Source organism: Cynoglossus semilaevis, chromosome 18, assembly GCF_000523025.1.
Source record: "Cynoglossus semilaevis isolate Cse_v1.0 chromosome 18, Cse_v1.0, whole genome shotgun sequence".
NCBI classification, from domain to species: domain Eukaryota; kingdom Metazoa; phylum Chordata; class Actinopteri; order Pleuronectiformes; family Cynoglossidae; genus Cynoglossus; species Cynoglossus semilaevis.
Genome location: NC_024324.1, coordinates 1,802,911 through 1,828,266, shown reverse-complemented (window position 1 = coordinate 1,828,266; position 25,356 = coordinate 1,802,911). Strand labels below are relative to the sequence as shown.

The following is a 25,356-nucleotide window of genomic DNA, read 5'->3' as shown; positions in this document are numbered from 1 at the left end:
GAACGTGATGGGCCACAGGAGCCGTCCCAAATTCATTTTTTTTTACCGGCCTTCTGTGCAGACTTGGTGACCTTTCCGCTCGAATTAGTAACCTTGGTTACAGACTTGATGACACCCACAGCCACGGTTTGCTTCATATCACGCACGGCAAAGCGACCTGAGGGGAAACAGTTGAAGAGAGGAATCAGTGAGATTCTTCAGATAAGAACACAAACTTTATTCGTCCTGAGGCGGGGAATTTACACGCCATAGAGGAGTGTACAAAAATGTACAAAATACGCTGTTAGCTAAAATGGCAAAATAACACAATTCTGACTGTCCATGTGTCACACAGTAATAAAATAAATATTATTTTGGTAGGTATGTGGTTATTGGTAGAGAAGAACAGTTAGGAAACCCATGTACCAACATACCACTTGACTTACCAAGAGAAGCGTATTCAGAGAACGACTCCACAACTAGGGGCTTCGAAGGGACAAGCACCACTATGCCAGCTTCTCCCGATTTGAGTTTTTTGGGGTTGTCTTCAAGCTTCTTGCCACTACGGCGGTCAATCTTCTCCTTTAACTCTTGGAACTTGCAGGCAATGTGAGCAGTGTGGCAGTCAATCACGGGTGAGTAACCAGCGTGGATCTCACCGGGGTGGTTCAGGATGATGACCTGGAAAGGACATCACATGAATCTCCGTAAGTAGAAGTTTGTTTTAAAAGAAAGACTTTTTTTGTAGAAAATGACATGTTGCTGTGAGCATGTACTTTGTAGCATTGCGCTAATATTAGCTGCAACAGTCCTGGTACAGACACCAGAGCTAAGGTTAGCTACAACAGTCCTGTTACAGACACCAGAGCTAACGTTAGCAACAACAGTCCTGGGACAGAGACCAGAGCTAACATTAGCTACAACAGTCCTGGTACAGACACCAGAGCTAACGTTAGCAACAACAGTCCTGGGACAGAGACCAGAGCTAACATTAGCTACAACAGTCCTGGGACAGACACCAGAGCTAAGGGTAGCTACAACAGTCCTGTTACAGACACCAGAGCTAACGTTAGCTACAACAGTCTTGGTACAGACACCAGAACTAACTTTAGCTACAACAGTCCTGGTACAGACACCAGAGCTAAGGTTAGCTACAACAGTCCTGGTACAGAGACCAGAGCTAATGTGGCTGTTGTGGATCCTAAATCAAAAATTTACTTTTTTCAATTCCTGTGAGCATGTCATTGAGGTGTTCAACTAAATAGGCCCAGGTTTCATATGAAGTGAGTGAATTAAACCAAGAAGATCATCACAGTGTAAACATTGTCTCAGTGACCCCTCCCCCAAACCAACCTGAGAGGTGAAGTCCTCCGCTTCTTTTGGTGGGTCGTTCTTGCTGTCTCCAGCCACATTCCCTCGCCTAATGTCCTTGACGGACACGTTCTTGACGTTGAAGCCGACGTTGTCACCGGGCAGCGCCTCGGTCAGGGTCTCATGGTGCATCTCCACGGACTTGACCTCAGTGGTCAGGTTGGCGGGAGCGAAGGTGACGATCATACCGGACTTCAGGATGCCAGTCTCAACACGGCCGACGGGCACCGTTCCGATACCTGAGAGTCAAATGCAGTTAGTTTCACAGGCTTAGAGTTGTCTGGGCGTTAGTATTAAACTATTATACCATTTTTGGCTAACATTTAGCTACAGTAATTAGCAAACCTGTTTCTAATGTAGGATACAAATATGTTAAACTGCATTGTGGTTGTGTGACACTTGGTTGACATTTTTAGAGGGCTAACTCCCTTCTACTCTACTCACCACCAATTTTATAGACGTCCTGCAGGGGTAAACGGAGGGGCTTGTCAGTGGGGCGTTTGGGTGGCAGGATGGAGTCCAGAGCTTCGAACAATGTTTTTCCAGAAGCATTTCCCTCTTTGCGTTCAACCGTCCAGCCCTTAAACCAGTCCATCTGTGGAGACGTTTGAAAATGTTCTTCTTCAGAGCAGCTTTTTTTGATTCGTAGAAGTTAAGGAACTTTGAGATAGCATATTTTATTTCTTCAGGTCAAGATACTTTGGGACAAACCCAAAGGTGAAGCAGCTTAAAAGTGAATTTAGATTTTTGTTACCTTCTCACTGGCCTCCAGCATGTTGTCTCCATGCCAACCAGAGATGGGCACAAAGGCAACAGCAGGAGGATTGTAACCAATCTTCTTGATGTAAGTGCTGACTTCCTTGGTGATTTCCTCAAAACGCTTCTGGCTGTAAGGGGGCTCAGTGGAGTCCATCTTGTTGACTCCCACAATGAGCTGCTTCACACCCAGGGTGAAGGCCAGCAGGGCGTGCTCACGGGTCTGACCGTTCTTGGAGATACCAGCCTCGAACTCACCAGTACCGGCAGCAACGATCAGGACGGCACAGTCGGCCTGAACAGGAAGAACTTAATTAAGTGGCTGCAGGCAAAACTGAACAGGAAACCATCTAAATGATCGACGTGTTCTCACCTGAGAGGTTCCAGTGATCATGTTCTTGATGAAGTCTCTGTGTCCAGGGGCATCAATGATGGTCACGTAGTACTTGGCGGTCTCAAACTTCCACAGAGCGATGTCGATGGTGATACCACGCTCACGCTCGGCCTTCAGTTTGTCCAACACCCAGGCGTACTTGAAGGAACCCTTGCCCATCTGTCATGGTCCAAAACCAAATGCATCATCAGTAACTTTGTTTCTAAACCATTTCTTGGCAACAGTGCTGCATCTAATGTGGTTCTTTTATAAGTTCTGTCTGCATAAAGACACGTTAGCTGCTTGTTTCAGAACTGTATTTGTTTAGGTAATGCTAAAATATGTTACACATACAGAACAAACAAGTTTTTAACAAAATGTAGGAAAACACCTGATGTGATCCTTGTTTCTCTGTGACTCACCTCAGCGGCTTCCTTCTCGAACTTCTCGATGGTTCTCTTGTCGATTCCTCCGCACTTGTAGATCAGGTGACCGGTGGTGGTGGACTTGCCGGAGTCGACATGGCCAATGACCACGATGTTGATGTGGATCTTTTCCTTTCCCATTTTGGTTTACTGAATGAAAAAAACACAAAAACAACAACAACAACAACCAATGACTCACGACCATCTTAGCCAAACTATACACAGACCAGTCCACTTTCTCATTTTGGTTTACTAGCATCAAACAACGTCAGTAAAATGTTATATATAGCCTATTCGAAAGAAAATCACAGAAATACTTTCCCGTAATTTATTCATTTATATTGTTTTAGTTAACGTTGTTAAAACCTGGAATAAAAATGTCCAGCTGCACAACACACCTTTTTCTTAGAGTTAGATCAGCTAGCTAACTGGTTTGAAAAGTAAAAAAAAACAACAAATATTTAACTCAAAATAGTAAAAAGAAATTAAGCAAAAATTTAACAAAGTAGCTTCCATTCAATGTTTTTAAAAAAAGCACAAAACATTTACAATGTTAGTCAACTGCTCAATGCAGTCGGAAAAGAAGGGGGAAAGTGCTAACAACGTAGCAGAAATAAAGTCCTCGGCTGTCGTTTGGCTTCTGCTGTTCTTTTCATTTTTAAAAAAAATATCGTCATCCTTTTAAAAAGCTGATCCATCTGTACCAGTTAACCGTTACAAATATCCAATAGGATGTTGCTTTCAGTGGCGCTTTGGCCCAGAGGCAACGTCGCTGTCATTGGTGTGGAACCCCAGGGTTCACCTCCTGGGCAAGTTCGAATCCTGGTTAGGGTCGTTGGTACCTTCCAGTGGACTAACCACCCGCAGGAAGGTTCAGGGGGGGTTGGTACGGTGCAGTGTGATTTGGGTGGTGGTTGTGGAGACTGCTGCCCCCGCGACCCGGTAACAGATAAGTGGATGGATGGATGGATGGATGTTGCTTTCACTCTTTGAGATGTTTTTTTTTTCCGTATTTGTGCGATATCCAAAAATAGTTCCATCCTCTTGGAGGAGAGGTGAAACGTCTTCAAGAAACCTACTCCGTCCATTTGGCCTCGATGGAACTATTTTGGATAAGATGACCTGGATTATTGACTTCTTCTTTCTCTCCTTGTCTCTGCTGCCCCCTATGCTCTGACGCTGCATTAAAGACGTACTGTATGTGAAACAATCCATTGCCACTAGAGGGCGACCCCCGTCACCTGATGACATAATCGTTCCCCTGTCCCTGCTGGAGAAGTTTTGTGATGTTTTTTGTTTTTTGTTGTGAAAAACGATGACGCCCTCAAAAAAACCCTAAAGACTGACATTTTTCTTTTTCTAATTTCTTCATCAGTCGTACGTCTTTTTGACAGATCAGAGTATATTCCAGAAGTTCACTCAAGTTTTTAAATTTTAAGTCAAATTTTCGATCACTTTTGAAATCCTAAATCTCTTCCCTCATAACTTTAAAATTCATTAAATTCATTAAAAAAAACCTTTTTACACGGCTCACTTTTGCCCCTGGTTATTTTTCAGCCAATCCTTTAACCTTGTTTCCTGTTACATCATTCTTGGACACATGTCACTGAATGAGGGGCCAATTTGACCTTTAGTTATTTTAAGACCAGTTTCAGTTATTTTGACCAAATCAACGACATTTATTTATCTAAAATGAACGACGTAACTGAGAAATAAGCCGACGTTATGAAACTACAAAGTCGTAGATCAGAGGGTTCTGACTTACCTGTTGAGTGGAGGTGAAGGTGCGTGTCAACTCCTTCAAAATGGCCTTTTATCTTCTAGGGGCTGAGGTCGACACCCGCCCCATTTCTCCTCCTCCCGCTCCTCCTCCTCCTCCTCTCTCCTACTCATTCGTCTCCAGGATGTTTGTCAGATCTTATTTTTAAAAATGCTTTTTTTAACCAGATGCTTCAACCAGTTCAACCGTTTTCAGGCACTCACCCAACAACAAACGCAAGTTTGTAAAACGGACAAAATATTTCAGTACTTTTTATTAAAAACTAATAAACGGCTGAGTTTGAACCACGGACACTTTGGTCCTTTTGATAAACCTTTCCCTCATTCTTTTATACTGTGAATCTGAAAAGCTGACTTTTTGCTGTGAACGTCTGACGTTCACGTGAGTCTGAGGAACATGAGATTGTTCACATAGATTCACAGATTTAAACAGAATAATGATGAGTTTCAAACTTTTTTAAATGTTTTCTAGAAGCCGTCTGTGCAGTCAGGCGGTTCAACAGTCAGTCACATGGATCTTCTGGATCTTCAGGTCTAACTGCTCCGTGCTGATGCTGACCGAGGGGGCTCAACCCGACCAAGAGGAACTGGCCCCAGAGTACGAGGAATGCCTGAAGTTCAATGACTGCCGTAGCCTGCAGGGGTTTTAGGGTGGAGTATCTGTGCTCAGGGAAGAACATTCTAGAGAAAGAAGGAACGACCAGAATCCTCAGAAACGTCTTTAGAATTCTGCCTTTATTCACGATGTGATATTGAAACAATAATATTCCGATTATTTCGGTTATTCTCAGATAAATGAAGAGGTTTTTCTGGATGACGAGTAAGAGCGTGAAAGGCAGAACAATTAAATCCTCTTCTGCTAGGTGGCAGCAAGTGGCTATTAAAATAAAATAAAAAACAATCAGAGCTGTTGAAAGAAGATTTTTGTGCGAGTCTTTCTTCAATTCCTGCCAGTATATCAGCGTTGTCTTCAACTAAACAGGCCGAGATTTTAGTCAATTATGAGGTCATTTAATTAATGAATAAGAAGATTATTATAGTTCATTACGTAGACTTTTTGTGAGATTTTTGTTTGGTGGTGTGCCGTGGCTCAAAAAAGGTTAGGGAACATCACAGCTCTGTGGTCGGATGGGTCGTCTCCATGTTGGACCCTCCATGTTGGGGGGGGGGATCGATTGAGCAAAAACAATTCCAGGAGTCTGTGAACCAGGTCTGGACATGTTGGGGCAGTAAACAGTCAAAAGGGTCCTCGTCAAAAACAATTCCAGGAGTCTGTGAACAAGGTCTGGACATGTTGGGACAGTAAACAGTCAAAAAGGCAGGTGGTAATTTGTGCTCCGGGGTCCTCATCTTGACTTGACCAAAACAGAGGCCGTTAAATATTTTGCCTTTTTGTGTTTTGTGTATGTTTTGTCTCATAAAATAAAACTGTCAATTTGTGAGACTCAAAGACTTTAGTTGTTGAATTCTGCATAAAAATAGACAGAAACAGCGCTTTGAGCCGCATAATTTATACAGTTATTATTATTATTATGACGGTGCTCTGTGCTGCCACCTAGATGATTAGATTAGATTAGATTGAACTTCACACACTGGGGAAATTGTTGTTTGGCTCTTGGCTCTATGTGTAACCTTAATACCTCTTTGTGGTATTCATCTAGTGTGAGCCGAAAAACAGGAAGTGACAGGTCATGTATGTGGTCCTAACTTACTACAGATCAGTTATGTAAATGTACAGAAACCAGTAGAGTCCTATGACCTCAGGGGAGTGAGATTAGGGATATAGTTGTTACACAGGTTAAACAGGCGACGTGGAGCGGAGTCCTCCCGGTAACCTGTCATTTACACAGGCTCGTTAAACACATGTACTGTAACAAGAGGAGTTTGTTCTATAACAGGCTCCTCCTTCCAAAAAGCAGGGCCAATGGAGTCAAAAACTAACTGTTTAACTCTTCAGTGGAGGAGGGGGGGTATGAATATGAGCGGTGGGTAAGAGAGTATGTGCGATAACCCAACGATTATCAGTGCATTTACCACAATATCGTTTTCTGTTTGATATTATTATACAGTGGTCCCTCACGGTAGTTGCGTTCCAAGACCCACCGCGAAATGGGAAAAATCTATTAAAATAGATCCCCAGTAAATAACAATATTAATTAGAACTTTATTTATATTTAAATTGTCGCTTTGACCGCAGGTTTGACCGCAGGTTGCCCCGTAGAGGCGCCAAATATATGGTTCCTATGTAGTTACTCCTCTGAAATAGCTGCTTTATAGACGTACGTCACGTTACGACTCCTGATGGGAGTACTAATATTTACTATTTTGTTATTTTTGTTGTTATTATTGTTATAAGACTCCTAGTAAATCAAGTCGTAGTACCTGAAGTAGCGTTAATAGTAGACGTTAGTTACAACGGAACTGTATCGTGTACTGGGTTGGTGTTCCGTCGACACTACTTGCGCGGTACGCACTGCTTTAAATATTTGTGGCCGGAAACGTAACGTCCTCTTCTAGTGATCCAACATGGCGGTGAGTAGCCCCTCACGTCGTACGATGTATGTCATCCAAAAGTTACGGCAGAAATCCAGTGTCATCGCTGCCGTGGAGATTTTTAAAATATTGTTTCGATATCACATGATTACACGTAGACATAATGTATCACCATGGGTGATTATTTCATAAATAAACCCCACGGAATGGTGATAAAAAACGATAACCGACTGATGCTAAGCGGCTAGCCATTGGAAAGTGTTGCACCTCAGATTATTTCACGTTAAATTCTGCCCGTGTTGATAGGACTCGAGGTTGTGGCGACATAGAAATTAACCGACACATGACTGTGTCGTATTCGGAGTGACTTTACATGGTTTTAACTAACATGTTTTTACTTTCCGGTTGCGTTGTTTAGCCTTAGCTTGGATATTGCTAGTAGCAGCGAACAGGTAACAGCGCTATGTTGGGACATGTCCGCCCGGCATGTGACGTGCAGTGAACACCGCCGTAGGAATCGGATAACTTTTGAAATATTAACGTTGTCTTAATAGCATAATTCGAAAGCGTTTATTAATTTCTGTCTTGGCTGCGTTAGAGGGCGCTAGTGGTATTAAGCAAGTATTTGCTGGTGTTCTGTTGCCATGGTTGTTGTTGATGTGACTCGGTATTCATGGTTTTCCAGGACCAGGGTGAGAAGAAGGAGAACCCCATGCGAGAGCTCCGCATCCGCAAGCTCTGTCTCAACATCTGCGTCGGTGAGAGCGGAGACAGACTGACCCGAGCTGCCAAAGTGCTGGAGCAGCTGACAGGGCAGACTCCTGTCTTCTCCAAGGGTAAGTGATTCTGGTGTTGATGGATCACAGTTAGCTGTGGGTAGTTACAGTATGGATTATAGCATTTGTATTATGTGCTCTCTGAGCGACTGCTTTTGTTCCATGTTCCATCACAGCCCGCTACACAGTGCGATCCTTCGGTATCCGCAGAAATGAAAAGATTGCTGTCCACTGCACCGTCCGTGGAGCCAAGGCAGAGGAGATCCTGGAGAAGGGACTCAAGGTGAGGAAGTCTGTGACACCACACACATCAGGAAGAGAAATCAGGCCTGTCTGCGACGCTGATTCTGGGCATGTGTTGTATTTAATCTTTTTTTTCTTTTTTTCCATTCTTTACCTGCAGGTGCGTGAGTATGAATTGAGAAAGAACAACTTCTCCGACACCGGAAACTTTGGCTTCGGCATTCAGGAGCACATCGATCTGGGCATCAAGTACGACCCCAGCATTGGTATCTACGGACTGGACTTCTACGTGGTGAGTGAGGCACCAGAGTTTTGTGATTTTGGTTTATGATGCTGCGTGCTGGTTGGTGATGGTTTTTTTTGTTTTTGTTTGTTTGTTTGTTTGTTTTTTTGTCACTGGTCAGGTCATTAAAACGATTTATTTACTGGTCTTAAAGGCCCATTTATCATAATCCAAAACACAGTAATTCCCAAAGGCAACGAATGTACATAGCAAAATAAATTATAGGAAAAAGGATTTATGTTGACATTATTCCATATAAATACAAACAGAATCCAAAACAAGTACGTCAGGAGGGGGTTAAAAACAACTTTTAGTTTAAATAAAGATCCAGGTACAGGTTAACCCTAGTACATGCATGTACTAAGTATTGATTAGTGTATTAATCAAGGTTAAAAAACAAATCCCATTCTAGCTAGCACCCTCTTAGCCTGACATTGACATGAAGATGACTTTAACCTGGTCAGCTCGTGGTCCGCAAATAGGTGGATCACGAGAAAAAAACTGATGGAAAGTTTTCCCCTCTTTGTTCAGGTTCTGGGCCGACCCGGCTTCAGCATCGCAGACAAGAAGCGGAAAAGAGGCCGCATCGGCTTCAAGCACCGCATCCGCAAAGAGGAGGCCATGCGCTGGTTCCAGCAGAAAGTGAGTATGACCTAGATGAAGTGTGTGTGTGGGGGGGGGGGGGGGGGGGGGTTACATGTTGGGGGAAAAATATTTAAAGTTTGGAACTCTTAACATTTGCAACAAAGCAGAAAATACATTGCATTAATGCATTCTCATGATGAGATGGTCACAGACCCTGGAGGTTTAAGAAAGAAAATCTCTTTTCCTCCGTCTCCCTTCTGGCTCAGTCTGCTCTTCTTCAGTGGTGTTTCGATCAGAGAACTCCTTCTCTAGAATTCTGGAGGATGACCTTTGACACCAGGTCATAACCTGCTTGTCTGGTCTAGTGACTGAAATACACGGGGGGGGAGTTCTAAATTGACGAGCTTCAGTCATTTGAACAGGTTTCCATTCAAGTTTGGTTAAAAATGTGAAGTTTGACATCATTTAATGCTTCTTTTTTTTTTTAGGGTTTATAGAAATCCTGGTCACAGGTTGTAGGTCAACGTGTTTCAACCTTCGTTGGGTCATGTGTCAGTGATACCGCCACAGTTGCACCTGGGGGTTGAATATGTTGCTAATTGAATCATTTGGTTTTATATATATATATATATATATATATAGAAATTTCCAGGCCTGTGATTTAAGGCTCAGGTCCCATGGTGCTGTTCGTTGGTCTTTCATGTGTCCACCACACTGTATCGTCTATAACAGTGTTGAGTTCTGTAGCAACAAACTAGATAATCTGATTTTGGAAATGTGTCCAATCAGATGTTTCTGTTCTGTGACACATGACAGGTGGTAGCTGCCAGGTTGACCTTTGAGCAAACATCAATTAATACATGTTTAAACCATTTTCTGCTTTGAGTGCAAATTTAAGTAGTAACACAACCAATGACTTTTCATGGGTTTTAAGATAACTGAAATACCAGAATTAACCTTTTTTAAATTATTTTCCTCTCTACAGTACGATGGCATCATCCTCCCCGGGAAGTAAAGGACCACCTTTTGTTCTTGTTTAATAAAAAATATTAAGTGGAACATGACTGGTGTTTTCTGTTCTCTTGTTTACTCTTGATTTCTCACAGTTACCGGTGTTTTTATAATCTGTTTTCGCCACATGATGGCAGTAAAGAGTCGTATTTTATGTTGGTTAATAACGGATGGCAGACGAATGTTGTTTAAATCATAGGAATGTCGGACAAAGGTAAAATAGTAATTATTCCGATGTTGACGTAACATCCAAAGTCCTTATTTAGTTTTCCGTAGAACTGTGGGCGTGTTTTAAAAACATTTCTAATAAAAGTTCTTAAAATAATTATAATTCCTTCAATAGAAGAGTTAATTCCTGGTTCGTCATGCTTCCCTTTAAATGGATTGTCCAGTAACCAATGAGAAGACAGAACAGTCACGTGGTTGTCAGATCGTCATTTATTCATTGATTCAGTGAAACCTCTCAAAAACAGACAAATACGGAGTGATTTAACCAATCAGACGAGCCGCGGCAGCCCCGCTGTCCTTCACCGATGTAGAAAAATGTCACAGATTTTTAGTTTTTTATATTATTATTATCACACCATGGAGCAGATGGAGCCTTGCCTTTGAGCAACATAGACGTTTATAGGGGGCGTTGTGGTTTTAAAACTGCAATTCCCCTAAAGTAAATCGAGATCCTGAATGATTGTAGGATAAAAAAAAAAGATGGTATCACTTTACATTACTGCCACCTAGTGGTTTTAAGTGGCAGCGATGTAGCCCAAAAGATGCAAAGTTAAAGTTGTCCGGATTAGCAGGATGAGCTTAGCCTGACGTTTGGAGGAAAGTTGGAAAGTTCGAAAGAAAATCTTTTTATGTTTTTATGTTTTTATGTTTATGTGTTTTATGTTTATGTGTTATGTGTTTTATGTTTATGTTTATGTTTATGTTTTTATGTTTTAAAAATGTTACGTGTTTATTAAAAGAATACAGTTGTATTGTGTTTTGATTTTAAGGTTTCATAATCCATAATTATTTTTTCGTGTTGGTGTAAAGCCCTGCTAACATTGGAGCTACAATTAGCCAGTTTTTAAAAGTAATATTTTTTGTGTTGATAAACTGCTGGGAATCACAGTTGTAACACTGGTGACATTTACTATATTTTTTAATTTGAATTTTTTTTTTTTTGAAACACGGTTTCTCAGGGAACGTTTTGCGAACGTGTTGGTGAATTTATTCACCGTGTCACATTTAATTTCACCTGTGGTGTTTTACCTTTAAACTCTTCTTTTTTATTTTAATGTTTTTTCTCTTAAAAATATGATTTTCTACAAAGCTACAGCTACGTTTTTCTAATATTTCGTCACTACTAAGCTACACTACGTCTGCAGAGACTCAATAAACAGATAAAACAACAAACATCTATCATTTTCTGCTCTTTTTACTCGTAAGAAATGTTTCTGTTCTATGTTCTATTTGTTTCTGATTTGGATAGAAATGGCTCATTATGTGTTTCACACACAGTCACACCCTTGCGCACACGCACACACTCTCTCTCATACTTTGTCTAGATACATCTTTGTACACAATCTGTCAGTGGATTCACAGTCGTCTCCGTTTGTTCAACCCAAACTCACTTCAGCTCCATCATCTGTCCTCCGTCCACAGCCACCACCTCCTCCCCACCTTCCTCCACCTTGTCTCTCTTCTCCACCTCCCTGTTCTGTGACCATCATTACATAAACCCCCCCCCCCCCCCCCCCCGGAGACCACAGTGGATCACAGAAACTCTTTTTTCTGTCCTGTCCTCACAGTTGCCCCTCAGGCCTGATTGGTCTGAAAAAAAAATATACTCATCCTCAATAATCATCATTAGTATTAAGACATTTTCTCAGACAATCAGGTTGAGAATATTTGGACGCTGCTGATTCCGTCTCATCACCTACAGCGTAACAGACGAGTGTGTTCTCAGGTCGGTGTAGTGCAAGGATTTATAGGAAAATAATCTTTTTGTTACTTTTGTAAAAGTATAAAATACTGAGGGTTTTCTTCCCTGACGTGATCATGGACAGAAAAAAGAACAAACATGATCCAGATTAGAACCAAATGATCGGTTAATTAATTAGTTGATTGACTTTTCTTGTGTCCCAAAAAATACTGTTGACTCTGGGAGATGCAAAACTGTGACCTTTGTGACCTTTGTTGGAAACACCTTTTTATGATTCAATAATGACCAGGCAATCAATTGATTAATCAAATGTCATCATTCCTAGTCCTACTGCTGGTTCCCTCCTGAGGTTGGACCTCTCACTTCTTCTTCTTCTTCTTCTTCTTCTTCTTCTTCTTCTTCTTCTTCTTCTACTCCAGGCTCTCCAGCGCCTCCTGTCTTCATGCTGTGATGCTCTGTGACGGGGCCACGCTGCTCTCTCTGCTGCGGTTCTGCTGCTGTTCTTCGTGAGCCGGCGTGTTGCGGTGCTGCTGCCGACGTGGTGTGTGGCGGGGCGGCAGGCTCAGGGTGGCGCAGGACACGCCCACCGTGGGTTCTGGCAGATCTTGGGCCGTGGACCAGCTGTCGGTGGCCGGGTCGTACTTCTGGACGGCGGCCTTGTAGCGTTTCTCCGCCTCGTTCCATCCTCCCAGCAGGTACAGCTTGTCGGCCAGCGGGGACAGGCCCGCGGTGCTGACGCCCAGTGGGAGGGGGGCCACGCGGCTCCAAGTACCACTCTCAGGAGAGAAGACCTCCACGCCGATCACGTCCACCCTCTCGCCTCCTGCTCCCAGCTGACTTCCTCCGACCACGTAGACCTTTCCTCCCAGGGTGGCAGAGCAGTGCCACCCGCGGGGGGTTTCCAGGGGGGTCTTCTCGCTCCAGGCGTCTCTCTCCACACTGTAGCACGCCACAGAGCGCGAGTAGGCACAGTTGATGTAGCCGCCTGTGACCAGGATGTCCCCAGAGGGCAGTGTTGCGCTGGCGTGGCAACAGCGGGGAACCTCCATGGGCGCACGCATCTGCCAGGTGTTGGAGGAGGGCAGGTAGCTCTCAGTGGTGGCCAGCAGACCCTCCACGTTGCGTCCACCGATGGCGAACAGACGGCCGCCGCTGGCAGCCAGGGAGAAATGGGTGCGACGCTGCCGCATGCTAGCCAGGTGTAGCCAGGTGTTGAAGCGAGGGTCGTATCTGAGGGAGGCAAAGTGGAGAGTCACGGGAAAGGAGGAAAAGTTCTCTGGATCTGCAATTTCTTGGGTTTAGAACCGATGATCAGAAGAAGTGACCACGAACTTTTGTTTGTTTGTTTTTTACCTACACGAAGTTTGTCAGCAGTTATTCTAGACCTAACCTGACACGTTAAATGTCGCTAACTAATGTTAAAATTAGATTCATTCATTAAATTGTGCAGCAAAAAAAAAAATAGCCTACAAAAAACAAAACAACAAAATAACTAAAATGAGAAATTGGGAAAAAACTGCTGTATTTGATAGAAAATACTGCAGTTTTTGATAGTAAATACTGCAGAACACTGAGTGACATCATTCCCGTGTCGTGGTCCAGACCTGCTCAGCGTGCTAACGGCATGTTTGGCCTGGTTACGGGCGTCGTTCTGATCCTCTCCTCCGGCCACATACAGGAAGCCGTCCATTACTGCCACACACTGGTTGAAGCTCTTCGCTGGCAGCTGCGTGAGGTGACGCCAGGAGGCTCCGCCCTCACGAGGGTCCCTCCACAGAACCTTGAACCGAAAAAAAAAATGTGTTACTCTTTGGAAAAAATTGCCATTTGCCATGTGATGCAACGCAAAATATACGATACCACAATACGATACGATACCATAAAATATTATATGGAAAACGATACGAGAAAAAAAACTTTCATAGACCATCAAATGCGCTGTAAAAAAAAGTTAAGTAACTTTTATGTTGGCTAGGGTTAGCCATTAGCCATCTAGCAAAATAAAGAACTAAATAACTTAAAAATGTGAATTAAATTTAAAAAAAAAATTCAAACCCCACCTCCCGGCTGAGCGCCCTCTCGGTCAGCGATGGACGTCCACCAATGGTGAGCAGAGTCTGCTGACTGCCGCGGACCTGGGTACGCCGGGACTGCAGGGTGTTCTGCTGGAACGGCAGCAGGTGGTAGTTCATGGCGTCCACCAGCAGGCGGTGACACTGAGGGTCCAGCATCATGCGCGGCACCGGCTGGATCTGGCTGACGAGCTCGCTGGCCGGGATGGTCTCGAATCGGACGTGGCTGAGAAGCGCGGCGGCGTGAGTCTGACGGGACGAGTCGAAGTCCAGCCACTTCATGGCCAACTGGAGAGAAGGATTCAGGGAATGATGGGAAAAAAAGATGAACACCGGAACTCCAGCCAATTCACAGTTGCTGGTATTTGACGAAACCAGGTGAAAATGACACGTTGGAGTCGAAGTCTCCGTGGTTCCAAGTTTGAATCATGTTTTGGTAAATATTAATCTTGTCATTTGTATTTTATTTTTGATTAATTCATTTGGATGTTTAAGCCGTGTCTTGCTAATAGCCTTTAGCTTTTAGCTAATTCAGCGTCCATGGCTAACTATGAGGAGAGATGTCAGACTAACTAAGAACTATTTGACATCAACATTTTTTAACTAACCTTTAACAACTTTTGGTAACTGTCAATGTGACCGTGGTGACTTTCTGTACCGTGAGCTACAGTGTCGATAACAGCCGTCGTCATGGCGAATTAAAAACTGTTCTTAAACCCGGGCCCCGGGACATGTTTTGATTTTGTCGAACGGTGTTTTAAATGGAGACCCTTGAAGCCTGAAACGGACATTAACAGCTGCGACTGTATCTGGGTCCGTGTTTGAGTGGTGTATTAATAAACCAAAACTCTCTGCTCATGTACAGCGCGGGTTATACTGGTCACACTTGACCTACAGGGGTCTGGCCTTGATGCCGGACTGGGAGTTGGGATCTGAACAGCTGGTCTGAGGGGGCGCTGTTTTTGGACATGATGGAAATAGCAGAAAGGCCTGGAGGACTGATGGAGAGGCGGCCCGTCACCCAGGGTTTAATACCAACGTTTTCTAGGCACATACCGCCACCTGCTGTACTAGAGTGTGTAGTGTCATGGTATTCATTTTTATGTTCTGAGGTCTGCACTGGACTCTGACCTGGAAGGCCGTGACCTCGGAGGGCAACATGAGCAGGTCGTCCTGCAGGAAGGCCGAGATCTGCTCCAGGGTCAGCTGGGTGAACAGCGGCGTGTCGGCGAACTGCACAAAGTTCTCTAGGACGAAGCGGCGGGCGGCGTCGCACACGGGCAGCAGGCTGTAGGCGGCGGCGATGTTCCAGATGTAGACGCAGGTTTGGACGTTGAGCTCAGCCAGCAGGAAGTCCATGCACATCTTGAGGAGCTGAGGGATCTGGAGGGTGGCGGCGGCAGAGACGGTGCAGCCGATGGTGTAGAGGGACATGTGGACGCGGCCCAGGTAGGCGAAGGTGATGACGTTGGCCAGGCCTGCGGGTTAGAAGTGAAACACAGACGTTTGAATGGAACTTCCCAAAGTAGAACAGTTCTTAGAACAGTTTTGGGAACAGTTTGGTGACGGTTGACCGACCCAGAGGTGAGAGTGACGGCAGCTCCAGGCGTTTCATGCCCGGGTCTTTGGCCAGAATCTCTCTGAAGTACTGACTGACGGAGGAGAGGACCAGCTTGTGGACGTCAAAGGCCTTGGTCTTACAGGCCAGCTCCAGGTCAGTCAGGAACCTGAGGAACGAGGACAAGAGAGAACCAGAGGAGAACGTCATAATGGATTAGCAAGAACTGAAGAAAGGTTCTATATTATAGAGTAATGTGAATTAAAAATATTATATTCATAAATTCTCGTCAAACCTAACTCCTAATGTTAGCTGTTTAGATGCGCAGCTTGTGTTAGCTGTGGTAGCTTAGCGGGATATTTAACATTTTGCAGCGGAAATTAAAGCCATTAAAATCATCTTAGCTAATCATAAACTGATTTTAGCCTTTTTTTTAGCTCTTATGTGTAAACAATTAAGCTCCACGTTTAATTAGCACAAAATCAATTTAACAAAACCATCAATAGTGTCGTCTGCTACAGAAGCCTAGCTGGACAAAGATCGGGTGGAAGCTAATGTTGGTATTTTAGCTAACCTCAAGCGAATTTAATTTTTTTTTTTTACTTTTTTGAATTACTTTTTATAGTCAGTCAACATGAAGGCCTTTGGTCAAACAAGGTCGTTCTACAGGAGCCTGGAGGGACCACTTTAGGGGCAGCCCTTCATCAACATCGGTTCACGGTTCCGAACCCTCAGAACTCACTTCTCCTGCCTCATCCTGCTGAGCTCCTCCAGCAGAGCGTTCCCGTGGAGGGGTCGTGTCAGCTCGCTGCCCAGGCCCAGCCCCCTCTCTCCAGGCTTGATGACGGGCAGCGGCAGCGGCAGGTTGAGGCTGTTGAGCTGAGCGATGTCCAACGCGGCCATCTGCTCGATCTTCCTCACGCCGCTCTCCACCACCACCACGCCGTTACCCACGCTCTCCACCTTCAGCTGGGCTGAGGCGGTCTCCATGGCGACCTGGGCGATGGTGTCGGTGCCCGGTTTCTTCTGGCGGGGGGCCTTCTTTTTGGGAGCCATTTCTGATGATTTCTCTGGTGATTTGCGGTGGAAGGGCTGACGCCTCCTCTGACAGGGAGATGGTCGACGGCCTGGCCTCTGGTCTGGGTGTCGCAGTGACCTGTTGTTGTTTGAGCGGTTTCACTTCAACACAGCACACAGCACCTGGAAGAAGTCCAATGAGTGAAAGTACGAAGATAAGGTGTTGTAATGTTGTGTCCTAGAGGCAGTTGCTCCGTGACCTGTAGGGAACCTGCCCTCCACTTTGAGAACCGTTGCCAAAACCTAATTGTACGCAGCTAAAACTGACGGAGCTAAGATTGAATGGGTTTTAATTAATTGATTAATGTCTTTTGTCTTTTTCTCCCTCCCCCTCCTCACCTGCTCTGGGGCTGAACTTGGCTCTATTTAAACAGCAGCCATTGGCTCTTTGGCCGTCGTCTGTCTCCACACATGGGCAGGAGTCGGGGGCCGTCGTACAGGACAGAGCTGCAGCTGCTGTGGGTGTCGTGTGATGGGGGTGGGGGCAGCTAACAGACTGCCAGGGTGGTGCAACCGCCTGCTACTAAGTTGGGGGGTGGGGTGGGGGAGGTGGGGGATGAGGGGTCAGTGATGATGTCATAACCTAGCCTGCATTAGGTGTGGTGTGACATCATCATCACGGTCCTCCCAGCAACACGCCTCAAAGGGTCGCAAACCACTTGTTGAGCACACTCTGTCTTAAACCCAGCGGCCCTAGTGCAGCCACGGGGGAGACGAGGATAAACCCAGTGAACAGCTGATGGTCCACAACAACAGTACTGGACCCTCCAACCCCCCCCACTGGTCCCCCCGCCCAGGCCTCCATAACATACATTTTTGACAACACAAAAATAGCAGTGATTCTTGACTGCGTTCCAGGTCTGTGACCCTGGTCCAGAACATGTGTTGGTCCAGTCCAGAGTCACCTTCACCTGAGATAATGGTCTCACACAGATGGGTTGGTTAACGTATGGTTTGGTAAATGACTAAAAGTGAAATATTCAGAGACTGTTGGACTGTTTTTTTTTCTGGGAATATTTCAACAAAATTACAAGAGTAGCTTTTACATAAACACGTGTGTTGGAACTGTGAGTTCAAGTTACCGTCCAGGGCAATATAATCGGGCTTATAGCACCCTCTGCAGGGGAGGTAAGAGTGTTTTTTTAGGACTAGAAACTGGAGTTAACTCAGTGTAACGGCAGATTAACGGCAGGTTGGTAATCCAACGCTGGCATCCCTGCTGGTTTATTCTTAGACGTGGACCTCAGAGTGCGTGTGAATGAAGCGGATATGAGGACTTGAAACTTCACACACGCATTTATGTGTGTGTGTGTGTGTGAGAGAGACAACTGGCATCAGTAAAAGCTGTGTTTACACACGACGCAAAACAGTGTCTTTCCTAAGACGACAGCAGCTGAACGTCAAACTGTCTGTCGGATGACGACAGCAGGTCGTCGTACAGAATGATCCGTGTCCACGTCCAGAGGACGGATGCTCTTCCTGACAAAACCCAGTCTGGGATTTAGGACTAAGTGGAACTGAACCCACGAACTGCATTGCCCTGGTTTCTCTTGGTAATGCTCAGCTGCTCCCCCTGTTGGCCAGTGTGTCCTTTTAATGAGCAGGTCAGAGACAGGTGCGTTTGTGCTTTGGTACGTGCTAAGGTGAGAACATGGTCATATGGACCAGCAGACTGTGGATCAACACTGGTACTGGTGCCAACGACGGTGTGTGTTGAAATATGAGCCATCGTTTCAGCGTAAACACACTGTGACGGAGGGCTGGAGGAACAAGTCGGAGAAATGAGCGTTCTGATTTGTTCTTGCAAGAGCTCGGGTGGGAAAACTTTGTGGCCAAAATGACGGTTCACAATTTGACAGTTGGGCTGGTTCAGTAAAATGTACAATAGGAATAAAACAAAACATTCAAATATGATTTGGTAAATTTGATGTCTGCTGCTATCTAGTGGCATCAACAGAAATTACAGTTGCTTCGTTGTAATGCATGAAACAGAAGATTGACATCAGTGTACTAGTGTTTGGCAGACCAGATTAGAAAGCCCAGCGGTCCATATGTAGCCCACGGGCCACAGTTTGCCTGTAGGTCTGCTTTAGGAGATCAAAGTGTACAAACTATTGTCACAAATATTTGATAATTTTTTAAAAATCTTTATATCTACATGAGGCCTCTGGTTTTTACCAACGTCTCGTTTGTTTTTTTTGTCACCTGTTGTCGGGCAGGTTAAAGCTACTTTTCTGAATGGATTCTTCTCAACATCTGGACAGAATAACAGCAGCGATTTAACCAAAACTGACAAACATGACAACAGTTTCAACAAAGGGAAATTTAAGGGAAATTGGAGTAAAAGCCTAAAACATTGATACTGAAGTCTCTGAAGTTATACGTCACAGAGAATTTAAAGGTTTGGTTCACGCCTGAAAATCCAACCTCCGTATTGGAAACGTTAAATCATTTGGTCTCCAAACCAGGAGATAGAGGAGAGTCTTAGGTCACTGGTCAAAGAGATTTTTTTTTTGTCATTATATTTGGTTTCGGACTGGAGTCGTACTACCGCATTTACACCAACTGAACCAAGACAACAGAGGCTCCAGGGTTTGGTTTATTTAGAAAATAAAAGACCCTTAAAAATTAAATCAAAATATGAGTAGAAAAATGAAGTTTTACTGCATTATTTCTTTATCATATCGTTCAGTTCATGGACACCAGGTGGTCTCCACTTTTTTTTGTCCACAATCTGTGCCTGTATTTATATATGTAATAAAAATACACACACTGAAACACACACACACAGGCATGTTGTGAGGGTCAGCACCTATAAATACACTGGTGAGATAAGCAAAGAATTCAGCGACAGACACACAGGGATAGATGTGTGTGTGTGTGTGTGTGTGTGTGTGTGTGTGTACACTTTTTAAAGACCTCCTGGGCTGTACAGTTATACACAAATACCAACAGGCAACTGCCGGACATGTTGCAGCCACAGGTCAACACAACAGTCTTTATATGCCGATGACTTCACACTGTTTCATCCGCTCTCCCTGGATTAGCTCTGTTACAGTCACCAACTGTTAACGTGAAATAAAGCCGCGTTCATTTACCTCGTCTTTAGCTCGTCTTTCTTGCCTCTTCTTGCTCTGCTTCTTTCTTAACGCTCGCCTCTCTGTTCGTTGTCCTTCCTTTTACTAAGTTTCCCCCTCTGCTTCGTCCCTCTGACCTCTGTCTGTGTGCTGTGTGTGTGTGAGTGTGTGTGTCCCTGCATCCGAGGGAAATACAGCACAATCCCAACTCAAGCTGTGACGTATCGCCTCCCACCCCCCCACACACACCCACCCACTCCCTGTACCTCCAGCACTGCCTCCCTCAGCTCACATCACACCCTCTCCTTTCATTTTCCACCTCCTGCCTGCCAGCATCCTCCTCCATTTCCAAATACAGGCACCTCCTCATCGCCCTCCCCTCCAAAAATATCCCTTAAGAGGTCAGCTCACGTCGTGGCCAACCCCACCTCACCCTGTCTGAATGGGGGTGTCTGTGAGGTGTCAGGTTTAAGTTTGGCATTTTCTCCTCTTTGTTTGATCTCATAAAACCAACAGTTTATACAATTAACCCAGGAAAAAAGAAAAAAAACACAAGCTAATTCATAGCAATGCATTATAATTGGGGAGGGAAAAAAATCCATCTGCCATGACTAGTCGGAGCAGTGGGTCATACATTTTTTAATATTTTAAAATGTAATTTATCATCAGTTATATGTTCTTTTAGCAATGTATATTAAATTACATTACAATACAGTTAGCAGACACTTTTATCCAAGTGACTTACAATTAGAGTCAGTTATTGAATGTATTTATTGACTTGGTCAGATTTATTATAATATCAAAACATATATCTAATACATACACAGCTATAACCGGTGTAACAAGCGTCTTCACTTAGAAAATGTGCTGTTACGTTGGGTTTTTTTTTCAGTTTTTAATTCAAATACAAACGTCAAAAACATCCTGACATGTAGATTGGTTTCTCAGTTTCAGCTGAATCAGCACTTTTAGTGACGTTAAACCAACAGGTGCTTCTGCGTGTGTCGTCAAGTGCGTGATGACGTAGAGAGACGTACGTCAATCTTTCACGACTACTTTCTGTTAAAGAACATTCGTTCCTGTTATCAACTTTGTTACCTTTAAGGTCATTTTTAGAAGCGAGTCGCCTCCTTTTAATTTCTAAGCCGCGAGAAAAAAAGCGTATGGTAACGTTCGGTCTTTTTACGAGCGGAACTTCCTCCACCTCTGTTTCTGTTCTAGTCAGGACTGAAGACGTTTCCGGGTGTCCAAGTACCAGCAGTTAACATGGCGAATGAGCTTCTAGAAACAGTGGATAGACTTCGGTCTCGGCTCCAGGAGAACGCGGAGCCTCGAAAGGTAACGACTGGGGCGGTCATAAGGATACGGTCTCGGTGATTAGAACCGGGCTTCCCTGGACAGTCAGAATGTTGTTTACATCGAACAACGCGAATTCGCTGTTCCCGACAGTTCAGCGAAGTCAGACGGTTTTTAAATGCTGCATTCAAGACCCTGCGGTTGGACTCCGACGTTTGATTATTGTTTTGTAAAACTGCTTTTAGAATTATTTTTTATAATACCTAAAGCATGTTTTTCGACGCGGTTTTCTAAGCGGCAGTTGTCGATTCATCAACTGTTATTTTCATTTGATACAATCGTTATCACAAGTTTGTAAACTGAGACCAAGGCCAGTCTCATCCAGAATTCGACGACTAAACTATGAATAAGGTAATTACTATTCATCAAAATAAAGAATGGCCAGATGTTGTTTCCATAACATAGTCAATTAGTATTGTTTTTGTTTTTACTCTACTTGTATCTGTTATTGCAAACGTTTTTGCAGTTATCCTTCCCAAAGCGAGGTACAGTTTTGTTTTTTACTTTTATCTTATTCATTTCTTTGTCCTTTATTGGGCCTTATACGGTTACATTTTGTGTTTATTTTTTGTATTTTTTTAAATTAAATATAGAGACTTAATATTTGAATTAGATAAAGCACTGTAGTGGCAGCGAGTTTCTCTTCAGTTTTAATTAAACAGCTACACCGGCACAGAAAAATCCCATTATTAAATTTGGCTACTTAAACATTAGTCTAAATGTATTCGTATATTTTACACTTACTACGTTGTGTATACAACTGCATTTTTCTGTTCTTGTTTTCATTGTTTCAACCGTTACTTTTAGCTAGCATAACGATTGTGTTAATGCTAATAACCTAGAATACTGGTTATTTAACGGTTACACGTTTACAATTCCCACCGCCGTGAAGGCATCAACAATACGTCACTATAAAATGGGTTTTTTTAAGTTTATTGAAACGACGATGTTTATCGTTTTTTTTAAAGCACACGGAAGAAACATGACACATGTAAACAATCGGTAACGTTCACATAACATAACATAACACACATAAAAAGCATTAAAGTCACACAGTGTTATTTGTTTCTCTAGTAGCCGTTAGCCGGGCAGCTAACCAGTGTGCGCTATTTACCCAAGTAATGACAGTTAAGGCGACACCAGGCCTTCAGTGTAAATATACTCTGATTTGTGCTGAGCCGTGGAGCCTCACCGAGGCAGTTATATCAATTCAAATTATTTTTAAAATATTAAAAATAAGGTTTCTGTTCGTTTTTTCCCCACCCCTTTCCCTTTTGTTCTTTGTGCTGAAATGAGAAAGGAAATAACAGCTTTCTTTACACTTAAGGCGGATTTGGCCAACGTGGTTCCCCACAATTCATATTTAATTGTTTTTAATTAATTAAAACGTGAGGAAAACAGCATTAATGCGCACAGATTTTGATCAAGGCCTGATTTGTTCAAGGACAAATATTCTTCTCGTTCTGTTATAAAACAGTAAAAACAGTTTTTTAAAAGTGATGTCTGAACGCAGACAATAAATGCTTTGCTTTTGTTTGTTTTTCTCTCCTCCGCAGCTCCTGAAGACGTTGAAAAGACTGGGGGACCTTCCCATGACAGTGGACATGCTGGTGGTAAATATTCCGTCATCATCTCTGAGAGAACTCCTCTCACTCACAGCTGCTTTATTAAACTCCAAGACTGAACACGATCTCTGAGAACGATAAACATTTGCTCCCACTTAGCTCTTTGCGTCCCTGTAGGTGAGATTATTCGGTGGCAGCTTTTATCACACGCTGACCTGAAATGAGACTCTGACCAATGAGATCATCTGATGCCAACAGAAACACCAAAAACAGCTGTTAAAATACAGAAAAAAGCACAGAAAATTACAGCAGCCTGCAGTGCAATCTCTGTGTTGGTTTTTTGGATTAGTTTTAATATGTACCGGCTCTGACGCTGCTCACAGTTCACCAATCTCTTTATTTCTCTCCCCCCTGCAGGAAACCGGAGTGGGGAAGGCAGTGAACTCTCTGAGGAAACACGAAGTTGCCGGAGAGTTGGCCAAAAGCCTGGTAGCCAAATGGAAGAAACTTCTTCCTCAGTCTTCCGACAGGTACAGACTCGTAGACAGATCTCTGATGATCTGATTACTTCTTTTTTTCTGCACCGCAATCACTTCCAGAGCATCCACCAGAAAAAAAATCGATACAAATGTGTGAGAGTTTGCATCAGTTGAAATAAAAGATGATTGAATGAGTAGGCTGCGTTATCTTAAAAAGTCACTCGTCATACCATGACACTACATACTGTTGTACAGTAGGTGGCGGTATGTGCACACCAACAGTGTTTCTGTAAAGAAAGGAACTCTTTCCAGCTCATATTTTTTACAAATTACTTACAAATCAATAATCATTATATTTGGTCTGAATTTGTCTGGAGCTCATTTTGTTCAAAAGAAAAAAAATCATGACACAATTGTAGCGTGAACAAAAAGAATCGTGAATCCATATTCACTGTGTTTCCTCTGTTTCCTCTGTTTTCTCAGACCTAACAGCCATGACAAGGAAGCCTCCTGGTCAAACTCGTACTCTGGAGGTCCTGCTGCAGGGGGAGGGGGGGGTGATGGAGGAGGGGGTCAGAGGCGCAAACGTGAGCGCTCACCTGAAGAAGAACCTGTTTACAAGGATGAGGAGGAGGAGGAAGAGAGAGGCTACCACACCAACTACTCACCCTCGCCCCCCCAACACCAGCAGTACACCCCCCCGCAGCGAGGAGGCTATCAGTCAGATGAATATAAGAGCCCAGAAGCTGAACCTGAGTTGGTTCCAAGTCCTCCTCCACCTGCGCCTCCTCCCCCACGCAAAGAAGTGCGGCCGTCCAAACCTCACAAAATACCTGCCAAGAACCACCATCACCACAACGACCGCAGCAAAGGACGAGACGAGGAACGACGGAAGCGCCACGCACAGCCCAGCGACGATCATGGAGGAAGTGAAGGAAAGAAGCGGTGCCTGGACACAGAGCGACAGCAGAGCCCAGCGAACAAACTAGTGAAACACAGCAAAAAGTCCACCGCGCACGAGAGCAAGAGGGAGGAGAAGAAGAAGGGGGGAGACAATGGTGAGGCAGAAGTCCACTCCCACGGTGTTTGTACATTGACAACATGTCTGGGATTGATCTTGAATTCCTCTTTTCATTTCCAGGACACCTTCCTGTGCCCAAAGACTACCCCACCAAGGAGGAGGACGAGGAGAATCCAAACATGTCCTTCGAGTTCTTTCTCACGTACGATGCCCCAAAGTCTGTCAAGAAGAAGAAGAAGCCTCCATCGTCGTCATCCTCGACGTCGCACAGTCGTGTGTCTGTGTCCTCCTCTTCACAGGCCACACACACACGTAGTCCTCAACCTTCTTCCTCTTTGTCTTCCTCCTCTTCTTCTTCTAAAGTAAACAAACCCAACAGTGCCCAGAGCAACAAGAGGCCTCACTCCAGCTGCAGTTCCTCGGACGCTGCTCCAACACCAGAGAAACGAAAGAGGGTGAGAAAAAAAAAAGAACTTTAAGTAACTTTAAGTAAATTATAAATAAGTCAAATCACTTCTGCATCGTCGCAGACGCCAGACAATGAAGAAATCCTGAAGAGCTGTGAGTTTAGGGAGAATGAGACGAGGGCCAAAAAAAAAAAAAAAAAAAACTGTTTTCCAGTTGTTGACGTGGAAAATGACTGGAAATTCCCCAGATTTGTCCGTAATTCCCCGTCATGGGCTGAAGTATTTGTAGAATCTTGGTCTGACCTTCAGAGTGCCTCCGCTGGAACCTTTTCTGAGATACAGTTACCAGAGCAGCAGTGATGAGGTGTTTCACAACCACAGTGTTCACAGTTTACACCGTCTCACCGATTTTCTGACCACAAATATATAAAGGCCAGTTACAAATACAACGATACGACACATTTTAATGAACCTTGAACACAGCGCTTCCAACACACCTTGAATATTCGTTTCTTACTAAACTGTCGACTGAACTGAACTGAAGTTGCCTCGTGGGTGAGAGGCAAAACGTCTCCTTGAGAAAATGTCATGTCCAGTTGCCTAACGGAACTGAACTTTGACCATGACCTGGACGACTGAGAATCATCATAGATATGTCGACAGATTGTACTGCCCCTAGTGCAGCAGTAGTGGAAGTGTTTGACACATTTTAATGACAACTTTATTTGGAAAATACTTTA

At 44.0% G+C, this 25,356-nt stretch overlaps 4 protein-coding genes and 1 long non-coding RNA gene across 7 annotated transcripts in view; 3 read left to right on the top strand and 2 right to left on the bottom strand.

Moving 5' to 3' along the window:
- Nucleotides 1-17: 17 nt before the first annotated feature.
- Nucleotides 18-3,054, bottom strand: LOC103393907 (elongation factor 1-alpha-like). Its single transcript, XM_008331028.3, has 7 exons — nucleotides 2,902-3,054; nucleotides 2,480-2,659; nucleotides 2,105-2,401; nucleotides 1,795-1,945; nucleotides 1,333-1,589; nucleotides 426-660; nucleotides 18-157 (listed from the first exon to the last, which is right to left on the bottom strand). Exons 1-7 carry the CDS (start codon nucleotides 3,043-3,045, stop codon nucleotides 33-35), a joined length of 1,389 nt encoding a protein of 462 aa, XP_008329250.1. The 5' UTR covers nucleotides 3,046-3,054; the 3' UTR covers nucleotides 18-32.
- On the top strand, nucleotides 563-6,141 carry LOC112488529 (uncharacterized). Its single transcript, XR_003052681.1, has 3 exons — nucleotides 563-686; nucleotides 5,156-5,893; nucleotides 5,967-6,141. It is a non-coding gene; the product is annotated as an uncharacterized LOC112488529 (long non-coding RNA).
- A 1,688-nt stretch (nucleotides 6,142-7,829) lies between these two features.
- On the top strand, nucleotides 7,830-10,127 carry rpl11 (ribosomal protein L11). The gene is made up of 5 exons (XM_025065211.1): nucleotides 7,830-8,012; nucleotides 8,129-8,235; nucleotides 8,356-8,487; nucleotides 9,010-9,120; nucleotides 10,049-10,127. The coding sequence occupies exons 1-5, from the start codon at nucleotides 7,850-7,852 to the stop codon at nucleotides 10,076-10,078; spliced, it is 543 nt and encodes a 180-aa protein (XP_024920979.1). The 5' UTR covers nucleotides 7,830-7,849; the 3' UTR covers nucleotides 10,079-10,127.
- Nucleotides 10,128-11,208: 1,081 nt separating this feature from the next.
- klhl43 (kelch-like family member 43) lies at nucleotides 11,209-20,044 on the bottom strand. The gene is made up of 7 exons (XM_017040976.2): nucleotides 19,810-20,044; nucleotides 16,377-16,834; nucleotides 15,655-15,803; nucleotides 15,208-15,554; nucleotides 14,065-14,364; nucleotides 13,609-13,784; nucleotides 11,209-13,234 (listed from the first exon to the last, which is right to left on the bottom strand). Exons 2-7 carry the CDS (start codon nucleotides 16,688-16,690, stop codon nucleotides 12,445-12,447), a joined length of 2,076 nt encoding a protein of 691 aa, XP_016896465.1. The 5' UTR covers nucleotides 16,691-16,834; nucleotides 19,810-20,044; the 3' UTR covers nucleotides 11,209-12,444.
- Nucleotides 14,392-25,356, top strand: part of eloa (elongin A) — a 17,748-nt gene continuing 6,783 nt past the window's right edge. Inside the window, exons 1-5 of one of the 3 annotated variants that reach the window (XM_025065199.1) lie at nucleotides 14,392-14,512; nucleotides 22,701-22,757; nucleotides 23,127-23,239; nucleotides 23,672-24,246; nucleotides 24,330-24,664. In XM_025065199.1, coding sequence (XP_024920967.1) covers nucleotides 22,737-22,757; nucleotides 23,127-23,239; nucleotides 23,672-24,246; nucleotides 24,330-24,664 — 1,044 coding nt within the window. In that variant the 5' untranslated portion in view covers nucleotides 14,392-14,512; nucleotides 22,701-22,736. The other 2 variants (XM_008331023.3, XM_008331025.3) reach the window with 2 other exon arrangements.

Bases quoted from the DNA above. Each gene is read 5' to 3' on its own strand.
- rpl11 (XM_025065211.1), top strand. From the start codon at position 7,850: ATGGTTTTCCAGGACCAGGGTGAGAAGAAGGAGAACCCCATGCGAGAG. The intron at 8,488-9,009 runs GTGAGTGAGGCA...CTCTTTGTTCAG, and splicing joins ACGGACTGGACTTCTACGTG to GTTCTGGGCCGACCCGGCTT. The intron at 9,121-10,048 runs GTGAGTATGACC...TCCTCTCTACAG, and splicing joins TGCGCTGGTTCCAGCAGAAA to TACGATGGCATCATCCTCCC.
- klhl43 (XM_017040976.2), bottom strand. From the start codon at position 16,690: ATGGCTCCCAAAAAGAAGGCCCCCCGCCAGAAGAAACCGGGCACCGAC. The intron at 15,804-16,376 runs GTGAGTTCTGAG...CTCGTTCCTCAG, and splicing joins AGCAGGATGAGGCAGGAGAA to GTTCCTGACTGACCTGGAGC. The intron at 15,555-15,654 runs GTCGGTCAACCG...TCTAACCCGCAG, and splicing joins GCCGTCACTCTCACCTCTGG to GCCTGGCCAACGTCATCACC.
- LOC103393907 (XM_008331028.3), bottom strand. From the start codon at position 3,045: ATGGGAAAGGAAAAGATCCACATCAACATCGTGGTCATTGGCCATGTC. The intron at 2,660-2,901 runs GTGAGTCACAGA...GGACCATGACAG, and splicing joins TCGAGAAGGAAGCCGCTGAG to ATGGGCAAGGGTTCCTTCAA. The intron at 158-425 runs GTAAGTCAAGTG...GTTTCCCCTCAG, and splicing joins CTCTGAATACGCTTCTCTTG to GTCGCTTTGCCGTGCGTGAT.